This window comes from Erinaceus europaeus, chromosome 6 (assembly GCF_950295315.1).
Source record: "Erinaceus europaeus chromosome 6, mEriEur2.1, whole genome shotgun sequence".
Lineage (NCBI taxonomy): Eukaryota > Metazoa > Chordata > Mammalia > Eulipotyphla > Erinaceidae > Erinaceus > Erinaceus europaeus.
In genome coordinates this window covers 55,220,907-55,239,431 of record NC_080167.1, presented here as the reverse complement: position 1 = coordinate 55,239,431, position 18,525 = coordinate 55,220,907, and the positions used below count along the sequence as shown (strand labels likewise).

The 18,525-nt window shown below is 38.5% G+C and overlaps 1 protein-coding gene across 1 annotated transcript in view; it reads right to left on the bottom strand.

Moving 5' to 3' along the window:
- MRC1 (mannose receptor C-type 1) overlaps nt 1-18,525 on the bottom strand; it is a 113,581-nt gene that overhangs the window by 17,564 nt on the left and 77,492 nt on the right. The window contains exons 15-23 of the mRNA XM_016189657.2: nt 16,849-16,993; nt 14,337-14,378; nt 12,811-12,974; nt 11,417-11,484; nt 9,322-9,422; nt 7,691-7,833; nt 6,619-6,733; nt 2,661-2,827; nt 282-384 (exon numbers count right to left, since the gene is read on the bottom strand). Coding sequence (XP_016045143.1) covers nt 282-384; nt 2,661-2,827; nt 6,619-6,733; nt 7,691-7,833; nt 9,322-9,422; nt 11,417-11,484; nt 12,811-12,974; nt 14,337-14,378; nt 16,849-16,993 — 1,048 coding nt within the window. The remainder of the gene's footprint in view (nt 1-281; nt 385-2,660; nt 2,828-6,618; nt 6,734-7,690; nt 7,834-9,321; nt 9,423-11,416; nt 11,485-12,810; nt 12,975-14,336; nt 14,379-16,848; nt 16,994-18,525) is intronic.

The window sequence follows — 18,525 nt, the reverse complement described above, 5'->3', positions numbered from 1 at the left end:
CTTAGATGGGAAGTGGGAAGAAGACAGGAAAAGACAGGCAAGAGAGGAAACACACCACAGCACCACTCCACCATGCATGGTGAACCCATGTGGTTCCAGGGCCTCATGCATGGTCTGTGCTCTACCAAGTGAGCTGTCCTAGACTCTTAGATGACTTTTTTTAAGGAGTTATTGTTTAGAGCAACTGACATTTCACAGAAAAATTTAAGAAGTGACTAAAGATTATATATACAACCCTACCTCCCAGCTCCTCCAAGGTAATGAGGTCCAGTAGAACTTACCAGAAGGTGTCATACATATATATCCTTGCTTGCTGTCACAGGTATCATCCATCCATTTTCCTGCATCCTTTGACTTGCCTCCAATGAGTACGACACAGTCAGCCTGTATATTTATGGCAAAAGGGAAGTATAAATCAGTAATTAGTAAAATAACAACCAAGAAATAGCCTGCATTTCTAGCTTCCAAATTTTGAGATCATTCTAATTCATTTAATCTCTGTTAAATTTGTCCTTGCTTTCCAAGTCATTATACCCACATTCCACATAGAACCCCTCCTCCTGAGCTCTTTTATAAAAGGAAAGTCAAATAACATTGAATACATTTTGGAGACCGTTTTGAAAACATCATTCCTCCACTCTCCTTGAACTTCTTCGGTACATTTTCAGTCCTTTCAGTATGTTTCTTTGAAGTTCAGAAAGTTCAATGAATTCCTCCACAGAAAAATCACTTATCTACCATGAAAATATATTGATCATGCCCATAAAAATCACATTATAAAGATGCTATTGTGGTAAGATCATATTTCTTCTGAGAGAGAGAAAGAGAGAGAGAGAGAGAGAGAGAGAGAGAGAGAGAAATACCCTTATGACAAAGACCAAATTCTTTCACAGGGCTTATAAATGCCTCTGGATTGTTTTCTACCTTTCAAAGCTGACTCTGACTTCACTTCTACACAGAGCTCCTGTTACGTCCAGAGCCATCCACCACAACACAAGCTTACCTTGTGCCCTTTTTTTAAAGGCTTTGCTCACCCGGCCCACTGAGCATGATCTTCCAAACATTTCTTAAATTTGAGACCAGAGGGGAAAAACCCCACAGCTGAGGGCCAGGTGGTGGTGCACCTGGTTAAGCACACACATTACAGTGTGCAAGGACCCATCTTCAAGCCCCTGGTCCCTACCTGTAAGGGAAAGCTTCACGAGTGGTGAAGTAGGGCTGGAGGCATCTTTCTCTCTCTCATTCTCTATCTCTTTTTCTACCCTCTCAATTTCCCTCTGTCTTTGTCCAATAATCAACAAATAAAAATTTAAAAACTCACAGCTGACTCTCTTCCTTCCACAAATATGTGCTGACTAACTAGATCACTCAATCATGTAGTGAGTTTTTCCCTTCTGAATACTATGTGTGTTTTTATAGCATATCTCGTTGTGAATGTTCATTTCTATATTCTTTCACACACGGGCTTGTAGTCTAGTTTAAGTGTAAGCTTGTTTAAGGTACGTACAAAATCTTAATTTCTCTGTTTTACATGAAGTGCATCTAACATTGAATGTTCAATGATATAATAATAAAAGCTAAGGATCAGGCAGTGGCACACCTGGTTAAGCATACACAATATTATGCATAAGGACTGGGGTTTGAGGCCCTGCTCCACACCTATGGGGGGATATTTCACAAACAGTGGTGAAGTAGGTCTATAGGTGTCTTTCTGCCTCTCTCCCCCTCTCAATTTCTCTGTCCTATCAAGTAAAATAGAAAGAAAAAAAAGGTTACCAGAGGTGGTAGATTCATAGTGCCAGCACCAAGCCTTCTCAATAACAATGGTGACAATAAAAGAAAATTTAAAAAGATTAAAGAGTGCTGAGCTGGTATAGTGGCTCTGCCTATGGACTCTGAGGCAGACAGAGCTTCAGGTTCAAATCCTGTCCTTTCCAGAAGCCAGCAGTTCACTGCTCTGGGGGGGAAAATATTAAAAGCAGCAAAATAAAGAAGCAGTTATCTGTCTCAAGCTAATATACAAAAGCACTTAATAGAGTGGTCAACAGAGAGCAAGTGCTCCAGAAATGTTAGCTCACTTGATCTCATCGATGACAGTGTTGATGATGCACATCTTCAAAAGCAGTAGGAATTATGACCAGGGGATGCTACAATGACTGAAGCACTGGATTTTCAAATGTGGATTCTGAAGTTTGATCCCTAGCATTGTATGTGCAAGAGTGATGCTCTGGCTCTTCCTCTCTATTTATGTATCCCTATGTATCTATCTACCTCTCCCCCAGCCTAAGTAATAAATAAACCTTTTAATAGGTTTATTTAATAGGTTTATTTAAAAAGGAAGAAACTTTCTGACCTATACTACAAATAATACAACAGCTTCAAGAATTTAAAAGTATCTGGTACAAAGAAAGTTGAGAATGCTGGACTCAGGTGCACATCCTGATGGTAAGGCAGGCCCAGATGGGGTTGACTTTCCTACTCTGTCAATCCTAACTCCAAATCGAAGAGTTCTTCATTGTATTTGTACCCCTTTCCTCAAAGATGGGCTCAATCTGCAAGACTTAAAATCTGCCAGAATGAACCAGTTCAAGGAGGATTTCTGATCTCTCATGTAATTAAAGCCAGTCACATAGTAGCAGCACTGTGAGAGTGATATTTACATCTTCATAAGAAAGGCTGCTCCTTCTGCCACCAGGGAAACCTTTTCCCCAGTTGGTGTAGTGGACCCCTCGTCCATCTGTCCACAGGAACGTGTGTTCTGAATTGACATCATTCAACCCAGTCCAGGCATTGAAAGTGGAGTCCTTCATATGATAGGTAAGAAAGGCTGAAAGACAAGTTTCACAAGATCACTGTAAACTTTAGGGGGAAAGACTCAAATCACAGGATATATACATAATACATTCATTTTCAAATATTGAGCAGGTATTTAATGTCTGTATTATTATTCAAATGCACTTATGAAAACAAATACCCTTTTCATCCTGTTATCCCTTCTACACAAGATACTTTGAAAAATGTCTCCTAAGGGGCCGGATGGTGGCTCACCTGGTTGAGCTTACATGTTACAGTGCGTAAGGATCCAGGTTCAAGCCCCCAGTTCTCACCTGCAAAGTGAAGGCTTTACAAGTGGTAAAGTAGTATTGCAGGCGTCTCTCTCTCTCTCTCTCTCTCCCTCTCCCTCTCCCTCTCTCTCTCCCTCTCCCTCTCCCTCTCTCTCTTTATCTCTTTCTCTATCACCCTCTTCCCTCTTGATTTATGTCTGTTTCTATCCCATAAATAAATAAAGATAATAAAAAATTAGAAAAAGAAAAATGTCTCCTAGTAAAAATCTGGGTTTGACTGGGATCACAAAAGATGGGTGTGTAGTTGATTTCCTGCACAAGGGCACTGGGGCACTGGCTCAAAGAGCCCAAAGGAGGATCAAGACCATGCCAGGGTCCACTCTCCATAACATATACATGGTTAGGGTTAATACTGCCTACCATTCTGCCAGAAGAGGTATTTTTTTCCTAATCCATACAAGGACATACTATGTATTAGTAGATACTTGTTCTATAAGGTCACTTGATTACAATAATTTGGGGAAGAGTTCTTAAACCAACAAAGTTCTGAAAAGAAGACTATTTGTTCAAACAAGAAGCATTAGGCTGTAATTTATCAATACTTTGGATTGTCAAAAGAGCTACTCAATTAGAACTCCTTGTTTTAGGAAGCAAGTCCTAGTCACTGCGAATGCTTAGACCCAGGGGAACATCCTGAGGCTAAGTGTTGACATCAGATCTAGAAAAATGCTAGAACTAGAGTGATGTCACTCACTTCATTATCAGTTCTGTGGCAGAGAGAGTGACAGCAAGTATCCATTAACTATAAAAGGCCCAGGTCTGTTGTGACGCAGTATACCAGTCTACCATACCACCCAGGCGACAGAGCATACTGCGCAAATGCACAATGAACTGTGGGTGGATCCAGTCTATGCAAATGCACAAAGCATTGTAGGTGGACTGAACAGACTTAAAAGTACAACCAGCCAGAAATCTGCTCTCTTTGGCTGCTGCTTCTTCTCCTGGTCATACACATCTTGGCTGAGGCTGTTTGAGGGGCCTGCCATAGCTACTTCTCCTGGGAATTGAGCACTCAGCTAGCTGGTCAACTCTAAGACTTCTCTATAGCCATGAGAAACCTATTCCTCAGCTGATAACTTCTTATCTCATGGGGCTGAACTTTTGATAACTACTCATGGACTTTATGGACCTAGCATATTCTTAATCCCTGCTGATAATTACTTATTTTGCAGCACCTAAAATATATGTCTCTTACCTCTGTACTGCCCTAATAAAACCTTGATTCCTTTAAACCTACTCCCAGCTGTTCCTCAGCCAAATCCATAGGTTACAACAAATCCATAGTTACAACATAGGTACCCTTCTTTCACTCATCCCCAAGTTCATCATGTCAGCTAACTTCCATAGCCAACAACAGCACCTGCCAGGAACTATGCACATTAGGTAGATGAACACCTGTTCTTTAGAACAACAATGTACCAAAAATATAGATCTATACAGGCTCCTGAGTGTAAGTAGAAGCCATTGACTAAGTACTTGGAGTTACCAATAGAAAATGCAAAATACAAAGATACTGCAGAGATATAAATATCTGTTCATTCACAGTCCCATGTAAGAGTCACTACTACGTGTTACTCTTCTGTAGTGTATTGATTGTAGTAGCCATTCTGTTAAGAGAACTGCTTGTTTCTCAATTAACTGTCTAGAATTTGTTTTACTTCCAACATTTTCAGAGAAAGAACATGATTATGTTTTTATTTTGGTTTTATTTTACTTCCTAGATAAGATCATATCTTTGACCCTATCCCCTTAACCTAAAATCAAAAGTGGAAAAGTTCTACCTGCCAGTATTTCAGCATAGACTTTTTTTTTCCTGCCAAAGACCACACTTAGAATTCCACAGCGTGTGCCTGCTTTGCCAGGAATAATGTTATTGTATCTGAAAATTGTTTCCTTCTGCACATCTCTATTACCCATGCTCTAATTTTGTTGTGCCAGAAATCAGCACTTTGTGGTTTACAGAGGAAATCAATTATTGTGTTTCTCTACTGGGTAACTAAGCCCAGTGTGTATAGTAGGCCAGTTAGAGAAATGTGAATATTATATTTTTAACATTTTTTTCTATTTTGTGCTATGGTTTGACCCTCTCCTCTCAGTGTCTTCAAGCTCCTAAACTTGTTGAATTTTCTCAGTAAAAGCTTGGTTAATTTATTGTTTTAACATGCTTAAGAGAACATATGGTAGTACTTATGGACTAAAATAAGCATTTAGGATAGCACTCTTCTGGATTCTAATGTCTTTCTTATGTATTTAGTAACATATCATTCTCTCCAATAACTAATTTTGGAAGTCAAAGAATCTCAGGAGTTTAGATATTATCCATTCTACATGTCTTCTTTCCAAAATCTACATAAATTCATGTGAAAAATAAGAATTTGATAAGCATCTTCCATAGTCTGTGTCAGGCAACATAGGTGACTCTTTAACACCCATCTATAATGGGTGCTTCTAGACTAAGCATTTTCACAGCTAAAAGACTGTGGCAAAGCAGCCCATCTAGTCAGTTTTAATTGCTAAAATGGCCTCCTGATTTTGAGCCTGAATTTCTTTTCCTTTAATTGTGTCTCAGTGATTCAAAATCCTTGTTTTAAAGTCACTAGGATGAATTGTCAAAGACTACATCCTCTTTTCCAGATTATGACACCTGTGGGTCTTTCCAGCATTCCTCATGTGCTCACTGGTTTCCAAAGACTTAGACACTTTGATTTGAATGGCCTATAGCTGATCAACAAGTGACAAGTCGCTAAGTCACCATCATATTTATTTCAGAACAGGTGCTCCCCCCAAAAACAAACAAACAAAAAAAAAGGTCAAGCAGGCTTTCCTGACCACAAAAATAAATTTTACAATTTGTGCTGATTTTCTTTCTTCCACACTCTTCTTTAATATGCTGGTTTATTCTTATGTTCTACCAGATTTTTATTCTCAGTTTGTTCAAAGCTCACTTTTTGAAAATACATCTTATGGTTAAGCAATGGCACATCCAGTTGAACACACTGTTACAATGTGCAAGGACCTGGGTTCAATCCCCCATTCCCCACCTGCAGGGGAGGTGATCTTAACAAGTGGTGAAGCAGTGCTGTAGGTATCTCTCTCCCTATATATCTTCCCCTTCTCTCTCAATTTCTCTCTGTCTCTATCCAGTAAATAAATAAATGAATAAATATCTTTTAAAATATTTTTAAAATAAGTAAAAATTTGTCTTATTGCATTATGTTATGACTCAGAGCTCTCTGAACACCCTTTCCTCATTCAAGAACAGGAGTGTGACCTTGGTGGAGTTGTTATGACAATGGGGAGGAACTTTGTGTGTAAAATGCCTAGCAAAGGACCTACAACTGAACAAAACAATTCTCAATATATGTTTCATTTATCCCTTCCTGGTTTTCATTTGGAAAAGTTAAAAAATAAAGTCCTCTCACCAGGCTTCTACCATGTTGTAGGGGAAATTACCTACTTGAACACATTAGTTGATTATAAATGAGGAGTGTACCTTGCTCTTTCTCATTGAGTATAGATGCCAGATTCCCTCCAAATCCTATGCAAGCTTTTCGTGCCTCTTGCCAATTTTTTCTTTCTTCTTCAATAAAACCGAAGACTTTAAAACACTGCGAAAGAAGTTTTAAAAAATAGGGATTAACTTCGATAATATTGCTTACTCTAAAGAGTTCAAAATTATTCATGAAGATTATAGCCAAATACAAATCTCCTCACAATCAAATAGAAATTAAAAAATTAAGTTACTGTCCTGATTATCTTACTATCTTGTAAATCACTTGTAAAAAATATTTTTAGGGAGTCGGGCAGTAGCACAGTAGGTTAAGCGCAGTTGGCGCAAAGCACAAGGACTGGCGTAAGGATCCTGGTTAGAGCCCCCCGCTGCCCACCTGCAGGGGAGTCGCTTCACAAGTGGTGAAACAGGTCTGCAGGTGTCTATCTCTCTCTCCCCCTCTCTGTCTTCTCCTCCTCTCTCCATTTCTCTCTGTCCTATCCAACAATGACGACATTGACAACAACAATAATAACTACAACAATAAAACAAGGGCAACAAAAGGAAATAAATAATAAATAAATTAATTTAAAAAAATTTTTAAATAAGTTATAGGGTCAGGTAGTGGCGCACCTGGTTGGGTGCACACGTTGCAAAGCACAAGGACCTGGGTTTGAGCTTCTGTTCCCCACTTGCAAGGGGAAAACTTTGCAAGAGGTAAAGAAGTGGTACAGGTATCTCTCTGTCTCTCACCCTTCTTTATCACTCCCTTCCCTCTCAATTTCTTCTGTATCTATCCAATAAATAAATAAAGATTTTAAAAAATAATTGACTTTGGTTACCTACAAGCTTTCTTTGCAAAGTTCTTTTCCCTTTCTTGGTACAAAGGGTAGAATTATATGGATAGTATCTCCACATATATAAAGTATACATGACATAGGAATAGCTATCTATTCTTGACTACAATTTCCTGAAGTGATAAAGTAAGCAGAAATTAACTTTATGTTGAAAGATTTGCATGGCCATTGTCATTCTTGATACATAGTGCCAAGACTACAACTAATGTTCTTAGTACCTTGTTATTGTAAAAATTCCAACCTTCCTTACAGCCTCCTGGGACTGGGGCTGTGGTAGGAATGACTGTAGCGTTGATGCTGCTGTTATGTCGTTGGCAAATGAAGGCATTTGGATAACCACAGTTAATGTCATTCCAAAACCCTGGCAAGGAATCAAACATATTAGATTAGATTTACAAGTGTATGCTTGAAAACACTCTCTTTAAAAAATGTATTAATAGTTTATAAGGATTCTCAAAAATAATCTTTGGCTACCAACATATATAACATACATGTGACTCAAAAGAGCTCTTTCATTTAAACTAACAGTAAATCAGACCTGGGATAGCTCGGTGACAGAGTACTGATCTTCTGTGTACGAGGTCCCAGGTTGAATCCCCAGCACCACATATGCCAGCGTTGAGTGGTATTCTAGTCAGTCTCTCTATATCTGTCTATCTATCTATCTCTCTATCTCTATTTCTCTCTGTCGCTGTCTCTCTTAGTCTCTCTCACCAAAATAATAAATAATTCTTTTCAAATATTTATAAATAAACTAGTACTGATTCAGTTTTGTAAAGTGTTTCCTGTGAGCCATGCATGCAGATATAGCATCTTAAAACCAGTAATAATAATCATCTTATAACACTTAAACTTTTGATATCCCAAGAATCTGGTCATGTTTGAGATGTATTATATCATTTAATCTCCTCATCAACAGATAGGTTTTGTCCTTATTTCCACTTTACACATAAAGAGATGGCGAGGAAAAAAAAATAGGGGGGGGGTCGATAAAAATTATGTGTGATGAAACAAAGCAAAGAAACATAAATATGAAACTCTTATATTCTGACTTCAGGACTGAAGTAGGTTGGCGGGGGACAGAGTGGGGAGGAAGAAGGGGCCCAAAGACTTGTGGTAGGCATATTTGGAGTGTGGTAGCATATTTGAAGAGTGTGACCTTTATGAACCTGTACTCCTAAAATACATACAGTGCTGTAAATAACTGTTTCCGCAATAGTTACAAAAAAAAAGAAAAGAAAAAGAAAGAAAATGAAAAGATAGAGAAAAATGAGAAAATTGACTGTTACTTATAATAATTCTTAAGCAGTTAGGTTCCTTACAAATCGAATGACTTGCTATGTTAGAATTCTCCTTCATCTACTCTTCTTGTATTGCTTGATTTAAAGGCGCAACTTGCTACACTTAGCCTAAAATATTTCTTTTTTTTTTTTTTTCCCTCCAGGGTTATTGCTGGGCTCGGTGCCTGCACCATGAATCCACCGCTCCTGGAGGCCATTTTTCCCTCTTTTTGTTGCCCTAGTTGTTGCAGCCTCGTTGCGGTTATTATTGCCATTGTTGACGTTGCTTTGTTGTTGGATAGGACAGAGAGAAATGGAGAGAGGAGGGGAAGACAGAGAGAGAGGGGAGAGAAAGATAGACACCTGCAGACCTGCTTCACCGCCCGTGAAGCGACTCCCTTGCAGGTGGGGAGCCGGGGGCTCGAACCGGGATCCTTACGCCGGTCCCTGCGCTTTGCGCCACGTGCGCTTAACCCACTGCGCCACCGCCCGACTCCCTACCTAAAATATTTCAAATGACACATCACAACACAAGAAGCAAGCAAGAAAAAAAAATGTATAATGTCTACCTGAATTTGAATACATAGTTACACAGTTTTCATCATCATTTGCAAAATTGGGTTCACCAGTGGCCCAAGACACAAAATCTACTTTGCTTCCATCCATCCAACTGAAAAAGAAAATTCAGAGATTAAACAACAATCTGATCACTAGAATAATTGGCTATAGCCCAGTGATGGAAGCAGCTGATTGAAAGGTAAAGGGAGCACAGACTTTGAAGCAGACAGGAGAGAAGATTCTAGGAAGATTAGTTGGAAAACCCCATCAGTGGCTAGTGCTTCTAGTGGCATTGTCCTCCACTGTAGTAACCTCATGCCTTGGCTATTCTCTCTCCTTCATCCCTCAAAGAATCTACAATTAGTTTTGAAGTAGGAAAAGAAATGGAAATTGCTGTTAGTCTGGAAATGAACCAGAAGCAAACATCCTCTCTTAGCACTTCTTAGGCAGGATTCCCACAAAAGAAAACCACCCAAAGAGAGGTCGAGAATATAGAGTTTCTCATTAGGCCCATAGTCAAATTCTCTGATTTTTCAAGTTTACTCTGGTTTCTCCTAAGGTATGTGGATCAGTACTTGTTTTTATAAAGTACAGAAATTCAGAAACTGTTAGCTAGAAAGGGATCAAGAGATAGTTGAATTGAACCTTTTTGTTTAAGAAAGGGAAAAATGGAGCTGCCCAAAAGAATATCACACATTTCTGATCTTTAAAAATAACATTTTTAGGTCTCAATTGCTCAGAAATAGCTATAACAGTCACATGGAACATATGTAGTGGAAACATCTGTGCGAGAGCCAAGAAGACAGATCTACTCTTCAAACTTAGGAGAACATGTGCATTAATGAACGAGGAAAGAAACCCAAAAAATGCACTAATTTCCTCTCTCCTGAAGCTTTTCCTGGCCCCTGTATCTAATAGAAAACAGTACAGTCATTCCTTTGAAGGAAAAGCATTTCAAGAAGTTGAAAGACTACTTCAAAGCAGTGCTGTTAAGACCATGATTGGTTAATATGGGAGGACCATTGGTTCTGTGCACCAAGGACAGTTTAAGTGGGAATCATCATTTTAAAATAAACCCAAGGTCCCTGTTTGTGTAGTGTATCTTCTTAGTAGATAGTTCACAAACCAGTAATGACTTTAAAAGCAAAAATAGGTAAATTTTTTGTGAGATTAAGGTTTGGAACTGTTTATCTGAGAATTGTAATGGTGAAAATATTTACAAGGGGGGGGGCCAAGCGTTGGTGCACCCGGTTAAGCACACAGTGTGCACGAACCCTGTTTCAAGCCTCTGACCCCCACCTGCAGGGGGAAGGCTTCACAAGTGGTAAAACGGTGTTGCAGGTATCTCTCTCCATCTCTATCTTCCCCTTCCCTCTCAATTTCTCTCTGTGTTTGTCATAAATAAATAAAATATTAATAATGTTTTAATTAGAATATTTACTAGGATTACTTCACACTCTTTTTATTTCCTTTCCAACTCCAGTACAACATTATAGAGGGAATGCTGATTACAAGATCAAGGTAACAGGTACATTTCCACATTTCCTTAAGGTAGGTATTAGAACATTTCTCCCTCAACCATACCACCATCTCCTTCCACTTAGAGACTTCAGTCCCTACCCTTCCCCTAATGTTCTTCTCATCTGTCCCCTTTTTGAGTCCCCAAGTAAGTTACAATAGACTATAACATGTTGGTGATTTTTTTATGGTGTCTTGTATATTGAGACCCACGTAGGTCTAACACATTCAATCTAATGCATTAATCAAAACAAAAAAATCTCAAAAATCTCCTTTTTCTGTGTAGGGACTTCATACATGAATGATTTCAATGATCTTGGAGGATTTTTTTTTTTAATTTCAGATACAGAAAAAGGAGAGAGGGAGAAATAGAGTGAGGAGAAACACCTCAGTACCATTCTAGCATTCATGGATCTTCCACTGGTTCCATGCACAGTGCTTTCATGTGGTGCCATGGGCTCTAGCCTGGGTCCCTGAGTAAGAGTATGCACTCTACTGGGTGAGCTATCTCCTGGCCCTCAAGATGATTCTTAAGTGTGTATCAGATCACTATCCATAAGCAAAGTTGATTCATTTTTATATACTTACATAAATTTTTTATCCAAGCTGATCAGCAAACCAATGAAGTATGCTGGCTGGGCATCATTTCTGTTCACCTAAAACATGAATTTTTAAATATGGTTCAACTTATATTCACATAATTATCAAGTGCCTAAACAAAACTTACATACTGGAAATCAAACCACCATATCTGCACACTTGAAACTTATAGAGTGATATGGGCAATTCTTTCTCAAAGAAATGGGAAAACATATTAATGAAGCTGCCCATTAGAAATTTTTTTTCTAGGAGAGATTTATACCGAGACTTTGTTGTATATTCAAAGTTATGTTCTTCATTGAGATAAAAAATGTGTACAATATACAATAGCCTACATTCAAAATGTGAATACCTTAAGCTTCACCACTCATGAAGCTTCTCTCCCACAGGTAGGGAGAGGGGCTCAAACCCAGGTCCTTGCACATGGTAATGTGTGTGCTCAAAAAGTACACCACCATCCAGCCTCCAAAACACTCCTAGATCAGGTACTAGTAAGGCACTTCTGTTTTCTACTATTTCTAGATTGGCACTGGAACTGACTTAACATAGACTGTATGCTTCATGGGTATACAGTATGTAATGTACACAATTGTGATGTTACGCTTATAAAATGACACTCAGATGGGAGATAGTTCAATGTGTTACTGCACCTTCCATGCCTGAGGATCCAGAGACTGAAGCTTCAATTTCCAGTACCACAATAAATCAAAGCTGGGCAATGCCCTGGCTTCTTTGCACTTTCTCTCTCCCTCCCAGAAAACATAAATCTTTGAAAAATAAAATGGCTGGGAGTCGGGTGGTAGTGTAGCGGGTTAAGCACACATGGTGCAAAGCGCAAGGACTGGCGTAAGGATCCTGGTTCGAGCCCCCGGCTCCCCACTTGCAAGGGAGTCGCTTCACAGGCAGTGAAGCAGGTCTGCATGTGTCTATCCTTCTCCCCTCCTCTCTCCATTTCTCTCTGTTCTATACAACAACAACAATAATAACTACAACAATAAAACTACAAGGGCAACAAAAGGGAATAAATAAATATTTTTTAAAAAGCCCTTTAAAAAAGTTTAAAAAATAAAATAAAATGGTAATTATGGAACCAGAAAAGAATTACAATCTTTGAAAGTCAAGTTAGTGAACTCAAGGTCATGCAAAGCCCAGACTGAAACAGCTCCTGAGCTCTGACTCTGCGCTGAATATTTAAGGAACCAGGTCATTTGCAGAACCCAGTTAGCACCCACCCCTACTCCTTTGCCTTTTGCACATTTGCCCTGACCTCCAAAAGTTCAAACTCAGATGATAATTTTGAATTAACCTGAGGAACTCATCATAGACATTATCTTAGCTTATCACATGCCACTGTCCTGTTCTTCAGTTAATCATGTCCTTACATATTTCCACAGAAACTTCTTCTCACTTTCACTTCGAATAGAAACAAGATCACCAAAATTCCTCTTGCAAAATGCCCGTGCATTGTCCATGGTTTCCTTCTCCTTGCTAATGTAATACTGATAGTCTTTGTAAATGACCCACCCATCTTCAGTGACTGATGGATCTAAAGAATCAATGAAAAAAAAGTGAATGATTTTATTGAGATGAGTTAAATAATCTGATATATTTGGTACACAAAAGCACAAAAGACAGAGCAGCTAGAAGACAGGGAAGCAGTGTAGTAAAGTGATGGACTCTGGAGCATAAGGTCTTAAGTTTAATCCTGAGCATCACACACACAGGAGTGATAATTTGGTTCTCTCCAACTATATTGCATGCGACACTGATGGGTAAGTATGGCACTTTCATCAGTAGCATAGCAAAATTGGAAGGACTTAGGTATATATACCTACTTGGGCAGTTTACATTCAGGGACTAGAACTTACATATTCATGTCAATATGAAAAAGAACTTCTTAAACGTACATGCTTCAGTATGTAAGTAGAGAATCAAAGAATTCATGTACTCAGAGGGTTTCTAAGTCTTGATCCAAACCATGGAATTCTATGGTTCTACACTGTACTTAGCTGGACATAACTCTTCAAAGATATCCAGGTCCTATGTATTTAATTTGTGAGTATCCACTTACGGAAAAAGGCACTTTGTAGCTGTGACTGAGGATAGAGTGATGAAAAGAGCTGAGTCCTAAATAACACTAGGTTGAGTCTTAAATACCACTACAATCATCTCTATGGTGGGAGGCAAAGGAAGAGATGAGTAGGGAAGAAGAAGACTATGTGACAAATGAAGTCAAATGCTGCTAATGGCTTTAAAGATGGAAGAAGTGTCCATGAACCAACACGTGCAAGCTAACACATGTTAGCTCTAGAAGTTTGCAAATGCAAGGGGAAGATTTTCTTTTTTCTTTTCTTTTTCTTTCTTTTTTTTCAAGATTTTGTTTATTTATTAATGAGAAAGACACTCTGGTACATGAGCTACCAGGGATTGAACTTGAGACCTCATGCTTGAGAATCCAATGCTTTATCCATTGCGCCACCTCCCGGACCACCAAGGGGAAGATTTTTTATGAAAGTCTCCGGAAGATGGTCTTGTAGACACCTAGATTTCAGTACAGTAATTGTGATTTCAGATTTGTGACCTCCAGGGCTGTTGGGGTGGGAGGGATGCACACTACATTAAGTCATGGAGTGTGTGGTAATTTGTTGCAGCACTCAGGAAACTAATACATGTGTTAAAGAAGAATCATGGGCTCTTGGAGGTGACTTACAAAGCCTTGAGAAATTGCATTAATATTCCCTATGTGCACATGAACATGAACATTTGTATAGTGAAGATTCAAACTTCCATGAGATCCCCTCCTGTCAAGGAAACTGTTTTGTTTGTTTTTTTTTGGATGAGAAAGAAAAGGAAAACAAATTTAAAAGGCTATCACTAAATAAGGATCAGAAAATAAGGAGACACTTACTGTCTTGAGGAGCTGGTGTTGGCTCAGGCTTTGGTGTTTTTCCTGTAAAACAAAGGAAAGGGAGATATAAAGTGTGTTTGAGGGTGCTGGGTAGTAGCACAAGGACTGGTTCAAGGATCCTGGTTCAAGCCCCCGGCTCCTCACCTGCAGGGGGGTTGTTTCACAAGTTTACAAGTAGTGAAGCAGGTCTGCAGGTGTCTATCTTTCTCTCCCTCTCTCTGTCTTCCCTTCCTCTCTTGATTTCTCTCTGTCCTATCCAACAACAATGACAGCAATAACAACAATAATAATAACAACAATGAAAAACAACAAGGGCAACAAAAGGGAAAAAAATATCCTCCAGGAGCAGTGTAGGCACTGAGCCCCAGCAATGACCCTAGAGGCAAAAAAAATAAAAATAAGTGTGTTTGAACTTCTAGACCTACTACAAATCCTCCTGCTTTCATGTTCATGGAGCTTAAATCTGAACAATTCTCTTTCTCTTTCCTCCCTCCCTTCTAGTCTCTAACTCTCCTGCCATGTCACAAGAGAGGCAAATTAAAGAAAATGGGATTAGTATTTAAAAGTTAAGCCAATTATAGCTGCCAAAAATTGAAACTTCAAGACATAACTAGTCACATTGTGCAAAGGGACAAAAAAATATGAGTTTTGGATTGAGAAAACACAGCTTTGAATCCTAAGTCTGTGCTTAAATTTCTTATTCTCAATTTTATCATCCACAAAGAGAATTTAGTAATCTGTGTTGAGAAGTAGTATGAAAAACATCTCTCTACAAATGCTATTTTTATAGTCAGTCATCTTAAAATTAGCTATGAAACTACTTAAGATCTTATTATTTTAAATGATTACATATGGGCTTATTTATTTGTAAAATACATTGCTTTCAGAGAATTTTATTCTTCTTACATGTATGTTTCTAGCGATCAGGTAACAGCTCACCAGGCAGGTCTCACACCTTCCAGGTACATCTGGGTTTGAGTCCCAGGACCACATGGAAGCACTATGAATGGTATTGGGAGAGCTTCATGGATGATGGAACAGTGCTGTGATATCTCTCCTCTCTCTCTTTTTCTGTCTGTCTATCTCTAAGAAAGAATGAAAAGATATGGACTGGGGTGACCACTCAGAGGTGATAGTGTACATGGGCCAGAATTTGGATTAATCCTCACACCATATTAAAAAAATAATAAGTATATGTTTCATTAAAAATTAAATATATTTTTCCCAAATAACTAATGATATGCTTCAACTTTTTGGAAATCTGTAAAAAGAGACTTGGGTAATCTAGACTTGGATTTCATCTATTTAATATCTACAAAGGTAGAACTACAAATAATACATTAAGGGAATCAGTCATCAGAAGCTAGAAGACCTCTAACAAAATACTGGTCACAGCTTATTCTCCATTTTCAAGATATATATGTACTTTTTTTAAAGATTTATTTATTTCATGAAAGAAAAAGAGATCAGAGCAGTGACTCCAGTATATGTAGTACCAGGAGAAGAATCTAGGGCTTCATGCTCTGACAGCAATAATTCAAACAGAAAAGTAAGGAAAATGAGCAGACAAACAATAGAAGTGTCATTCAGAGCCTCTGGCAACAGAATGGGGGAAGTTGCCAAGGTTGCCAGACAACAGAGGGCATTTATGTGTTTATAAGGGAGGAAGTGGTGTGTATTCTGCTTCAGGGGAGGATCTGTTTATCTCAATGTAACAACTTGGATCATCTGATCTCAAGGTTTGACCTGAACATATGGGACACTGGGATATGGACATTGCCTGACAACATGCATTGCTATTTTCTTTTTTTTATAATCAACATTCCATGGTTGGTCTAGTCACATCAAGGGCATCAAAACGGCACTTTTATTTCTAATGATCAATCATTTACTTGAGAAATCAACACAAAGGATAATCATCAGACTTAGGGAACCTTCCAGCTGTTGGATAACTAATGAAGGTCAGAGGTTGAAAAGTTCTAAAAAAAAAAAAAAAAAGAAAGAAAGAAAGAAAGAAAGAAATTGCATTCTTAAGACCAGGTAGTGGTGCACCCGATTAAGCCCCATAGTACTAAGTGCAAGTACATGCACAAAGATCTGGCTCCCCACCTTCAGTGGGTACACTTAATAAGCAGCAAAGCAGGTCTGCAGGTGTCTATCTTTCATTCTATCTTCCCCTCCACCCTCAATTTTTTTCCTTTTTTTTTTTTTTTTTTTTGCTTCTCTATCCCTGTAGAACCTGAGCCAGAGTCATAGCTTGTGGGAACTGCTCTGAAGGACGTGACTCTTGTCCAGGGTTCCCGGTGGCCTTTTGATCCTCTGTTCCCTTGGGACATTTATCTGCACTCAGCAACTTCATTCTTATCCTGTGACAGGATGGGTCCTGTCAGTTCTCTTATTTTGTTTGATTTGTTCAACCAAAAAAGTGAAAAATATTGGGGCGGGGGGTGGGGGGCCGTGTCAGGAGGTCAGGTCTCCAATCAGAGATAAAGGAGAAGACAGATTACTATACCTTTTTGTATCTGGCAAATCCAGTTGTTAAGATGTTCACAGTTAATATCATTCCAGGTCATACCAGCATCACCCTTCAATTCACCACAGAATTCAACATTTTGGTAATTATTAGGTTCTCCGTAAGCCCAATTTTCATATGAAACCTAAGTTAGAAACATTAAATTGCAACCATTAACCATTGATGTCAGGCCAATGTCAAACAAAAAAGAAAGATACATTTGTATTTTTTAAATTCATTTTTTTCACAATAGCTTTCCTTAAAAAGCAAGATTTACAGATATGGGTAGGAAAGAGATAGCTTCCATTTCATGAAACCTTTGAAGCTGAATATAGCATGCTACTGGCTATTATAAACTTTTTACTCTTATTAAATATAATAGATTCAGGGTCACAAAAATAAAATTTATATACAGGAATAACCTAACAAAATGATTTTCAGTATTAGGAATTCCTAATTTTATAATCCTTTTTTTTTTTTTTGCCTCCAGGTTTATTGCTGGGCCTCAGTGCCTGCACTATGAATCCATTGCTCCTGTGGCTATTTTTCCTTTTTTTTTATTGGAGAGGACAGAGAGAAATTGAGAGGGGTGGAGGAGAGGGGAGAAGAAGGACAGACACCTGCAGACCTGCTTCACTGTTTGTGAACCAGGATCCTTGTTCAAGTCCTTGCACTTTGTACTAAGTGCGCTATAACCTTGTGCACTACCATTCAGTCACACTATAATCCATTCTTAAAAGGACAATACTTGAGGGTCAGCAAGATAACTCATCTGCATAGAGAACTTACTTTGTCATGCACACAGCTTAGGTTTGAGCCCAGCCCCCACCATTCTGAAAATAGCTTTAGTCCTGTATCTTTCCCTTTCTCTCTCTGTTTCAGTTTCTGTCTTTCTATCTGAAAAAGGTAGCCTAGAGCAGTGAAGCTCTAATGATGATATATATATATATATAATAATGCTTCAATTGGGGCCAGGTGGTGGTACACCTGATTTACTACACATATTACAGTGTGAAGGACCTGAGTTCAAGTCCCCAGTCCCGACATGCAGAGGAGAGCTTCATAAGTGATAAAGCAGTACTGTAAGCCTTCTTTCTCTTTGTCTCTCTCCCTCTCTACCTCCCCATTCCTTCTAGATTTCTCTATCTCTATCCAAAATAAGTAAAAACTATTTTTAAAATACAGTTGAAAATATAATGATAGTCTTTTAAAAAATGTATCAATAATAACTAAACAAATGTCTTCTAAAGAATAATGCATCAATGAAATATTGGAAATTCCAAGTGAGATAAAGAAATGCAATTTATTATTCTTATAAAAGAAAAAGATCTAAATAGGTTGCTAGCAAAGCTCCCAAACTTTACCAAAATAGAAAATAAGTGAAGGTCTGATTTTAGGTCCCTTAAGAAGTCTTCAATATGGAATCACATCCCACTGGATTTTACATTAAGCATTAAGATCCATTTTCTTCCAGAGATAAAAGTATAAAATTCATGAAGCCATCAAACATGCCATTTTCTTTGAGTGCCTTTTAATGAAGGTGGTGGATTTCAAGAGAAGATAGAACTGAAATTATATATAATCATTTCCTGTCATGCCTGTGAGTTGCTGCCCTTTGTCATCAGAGGCCAGACAGCCTTTTACTTCTCTATCTGAGAATGGAGAAGTCTTGACCAA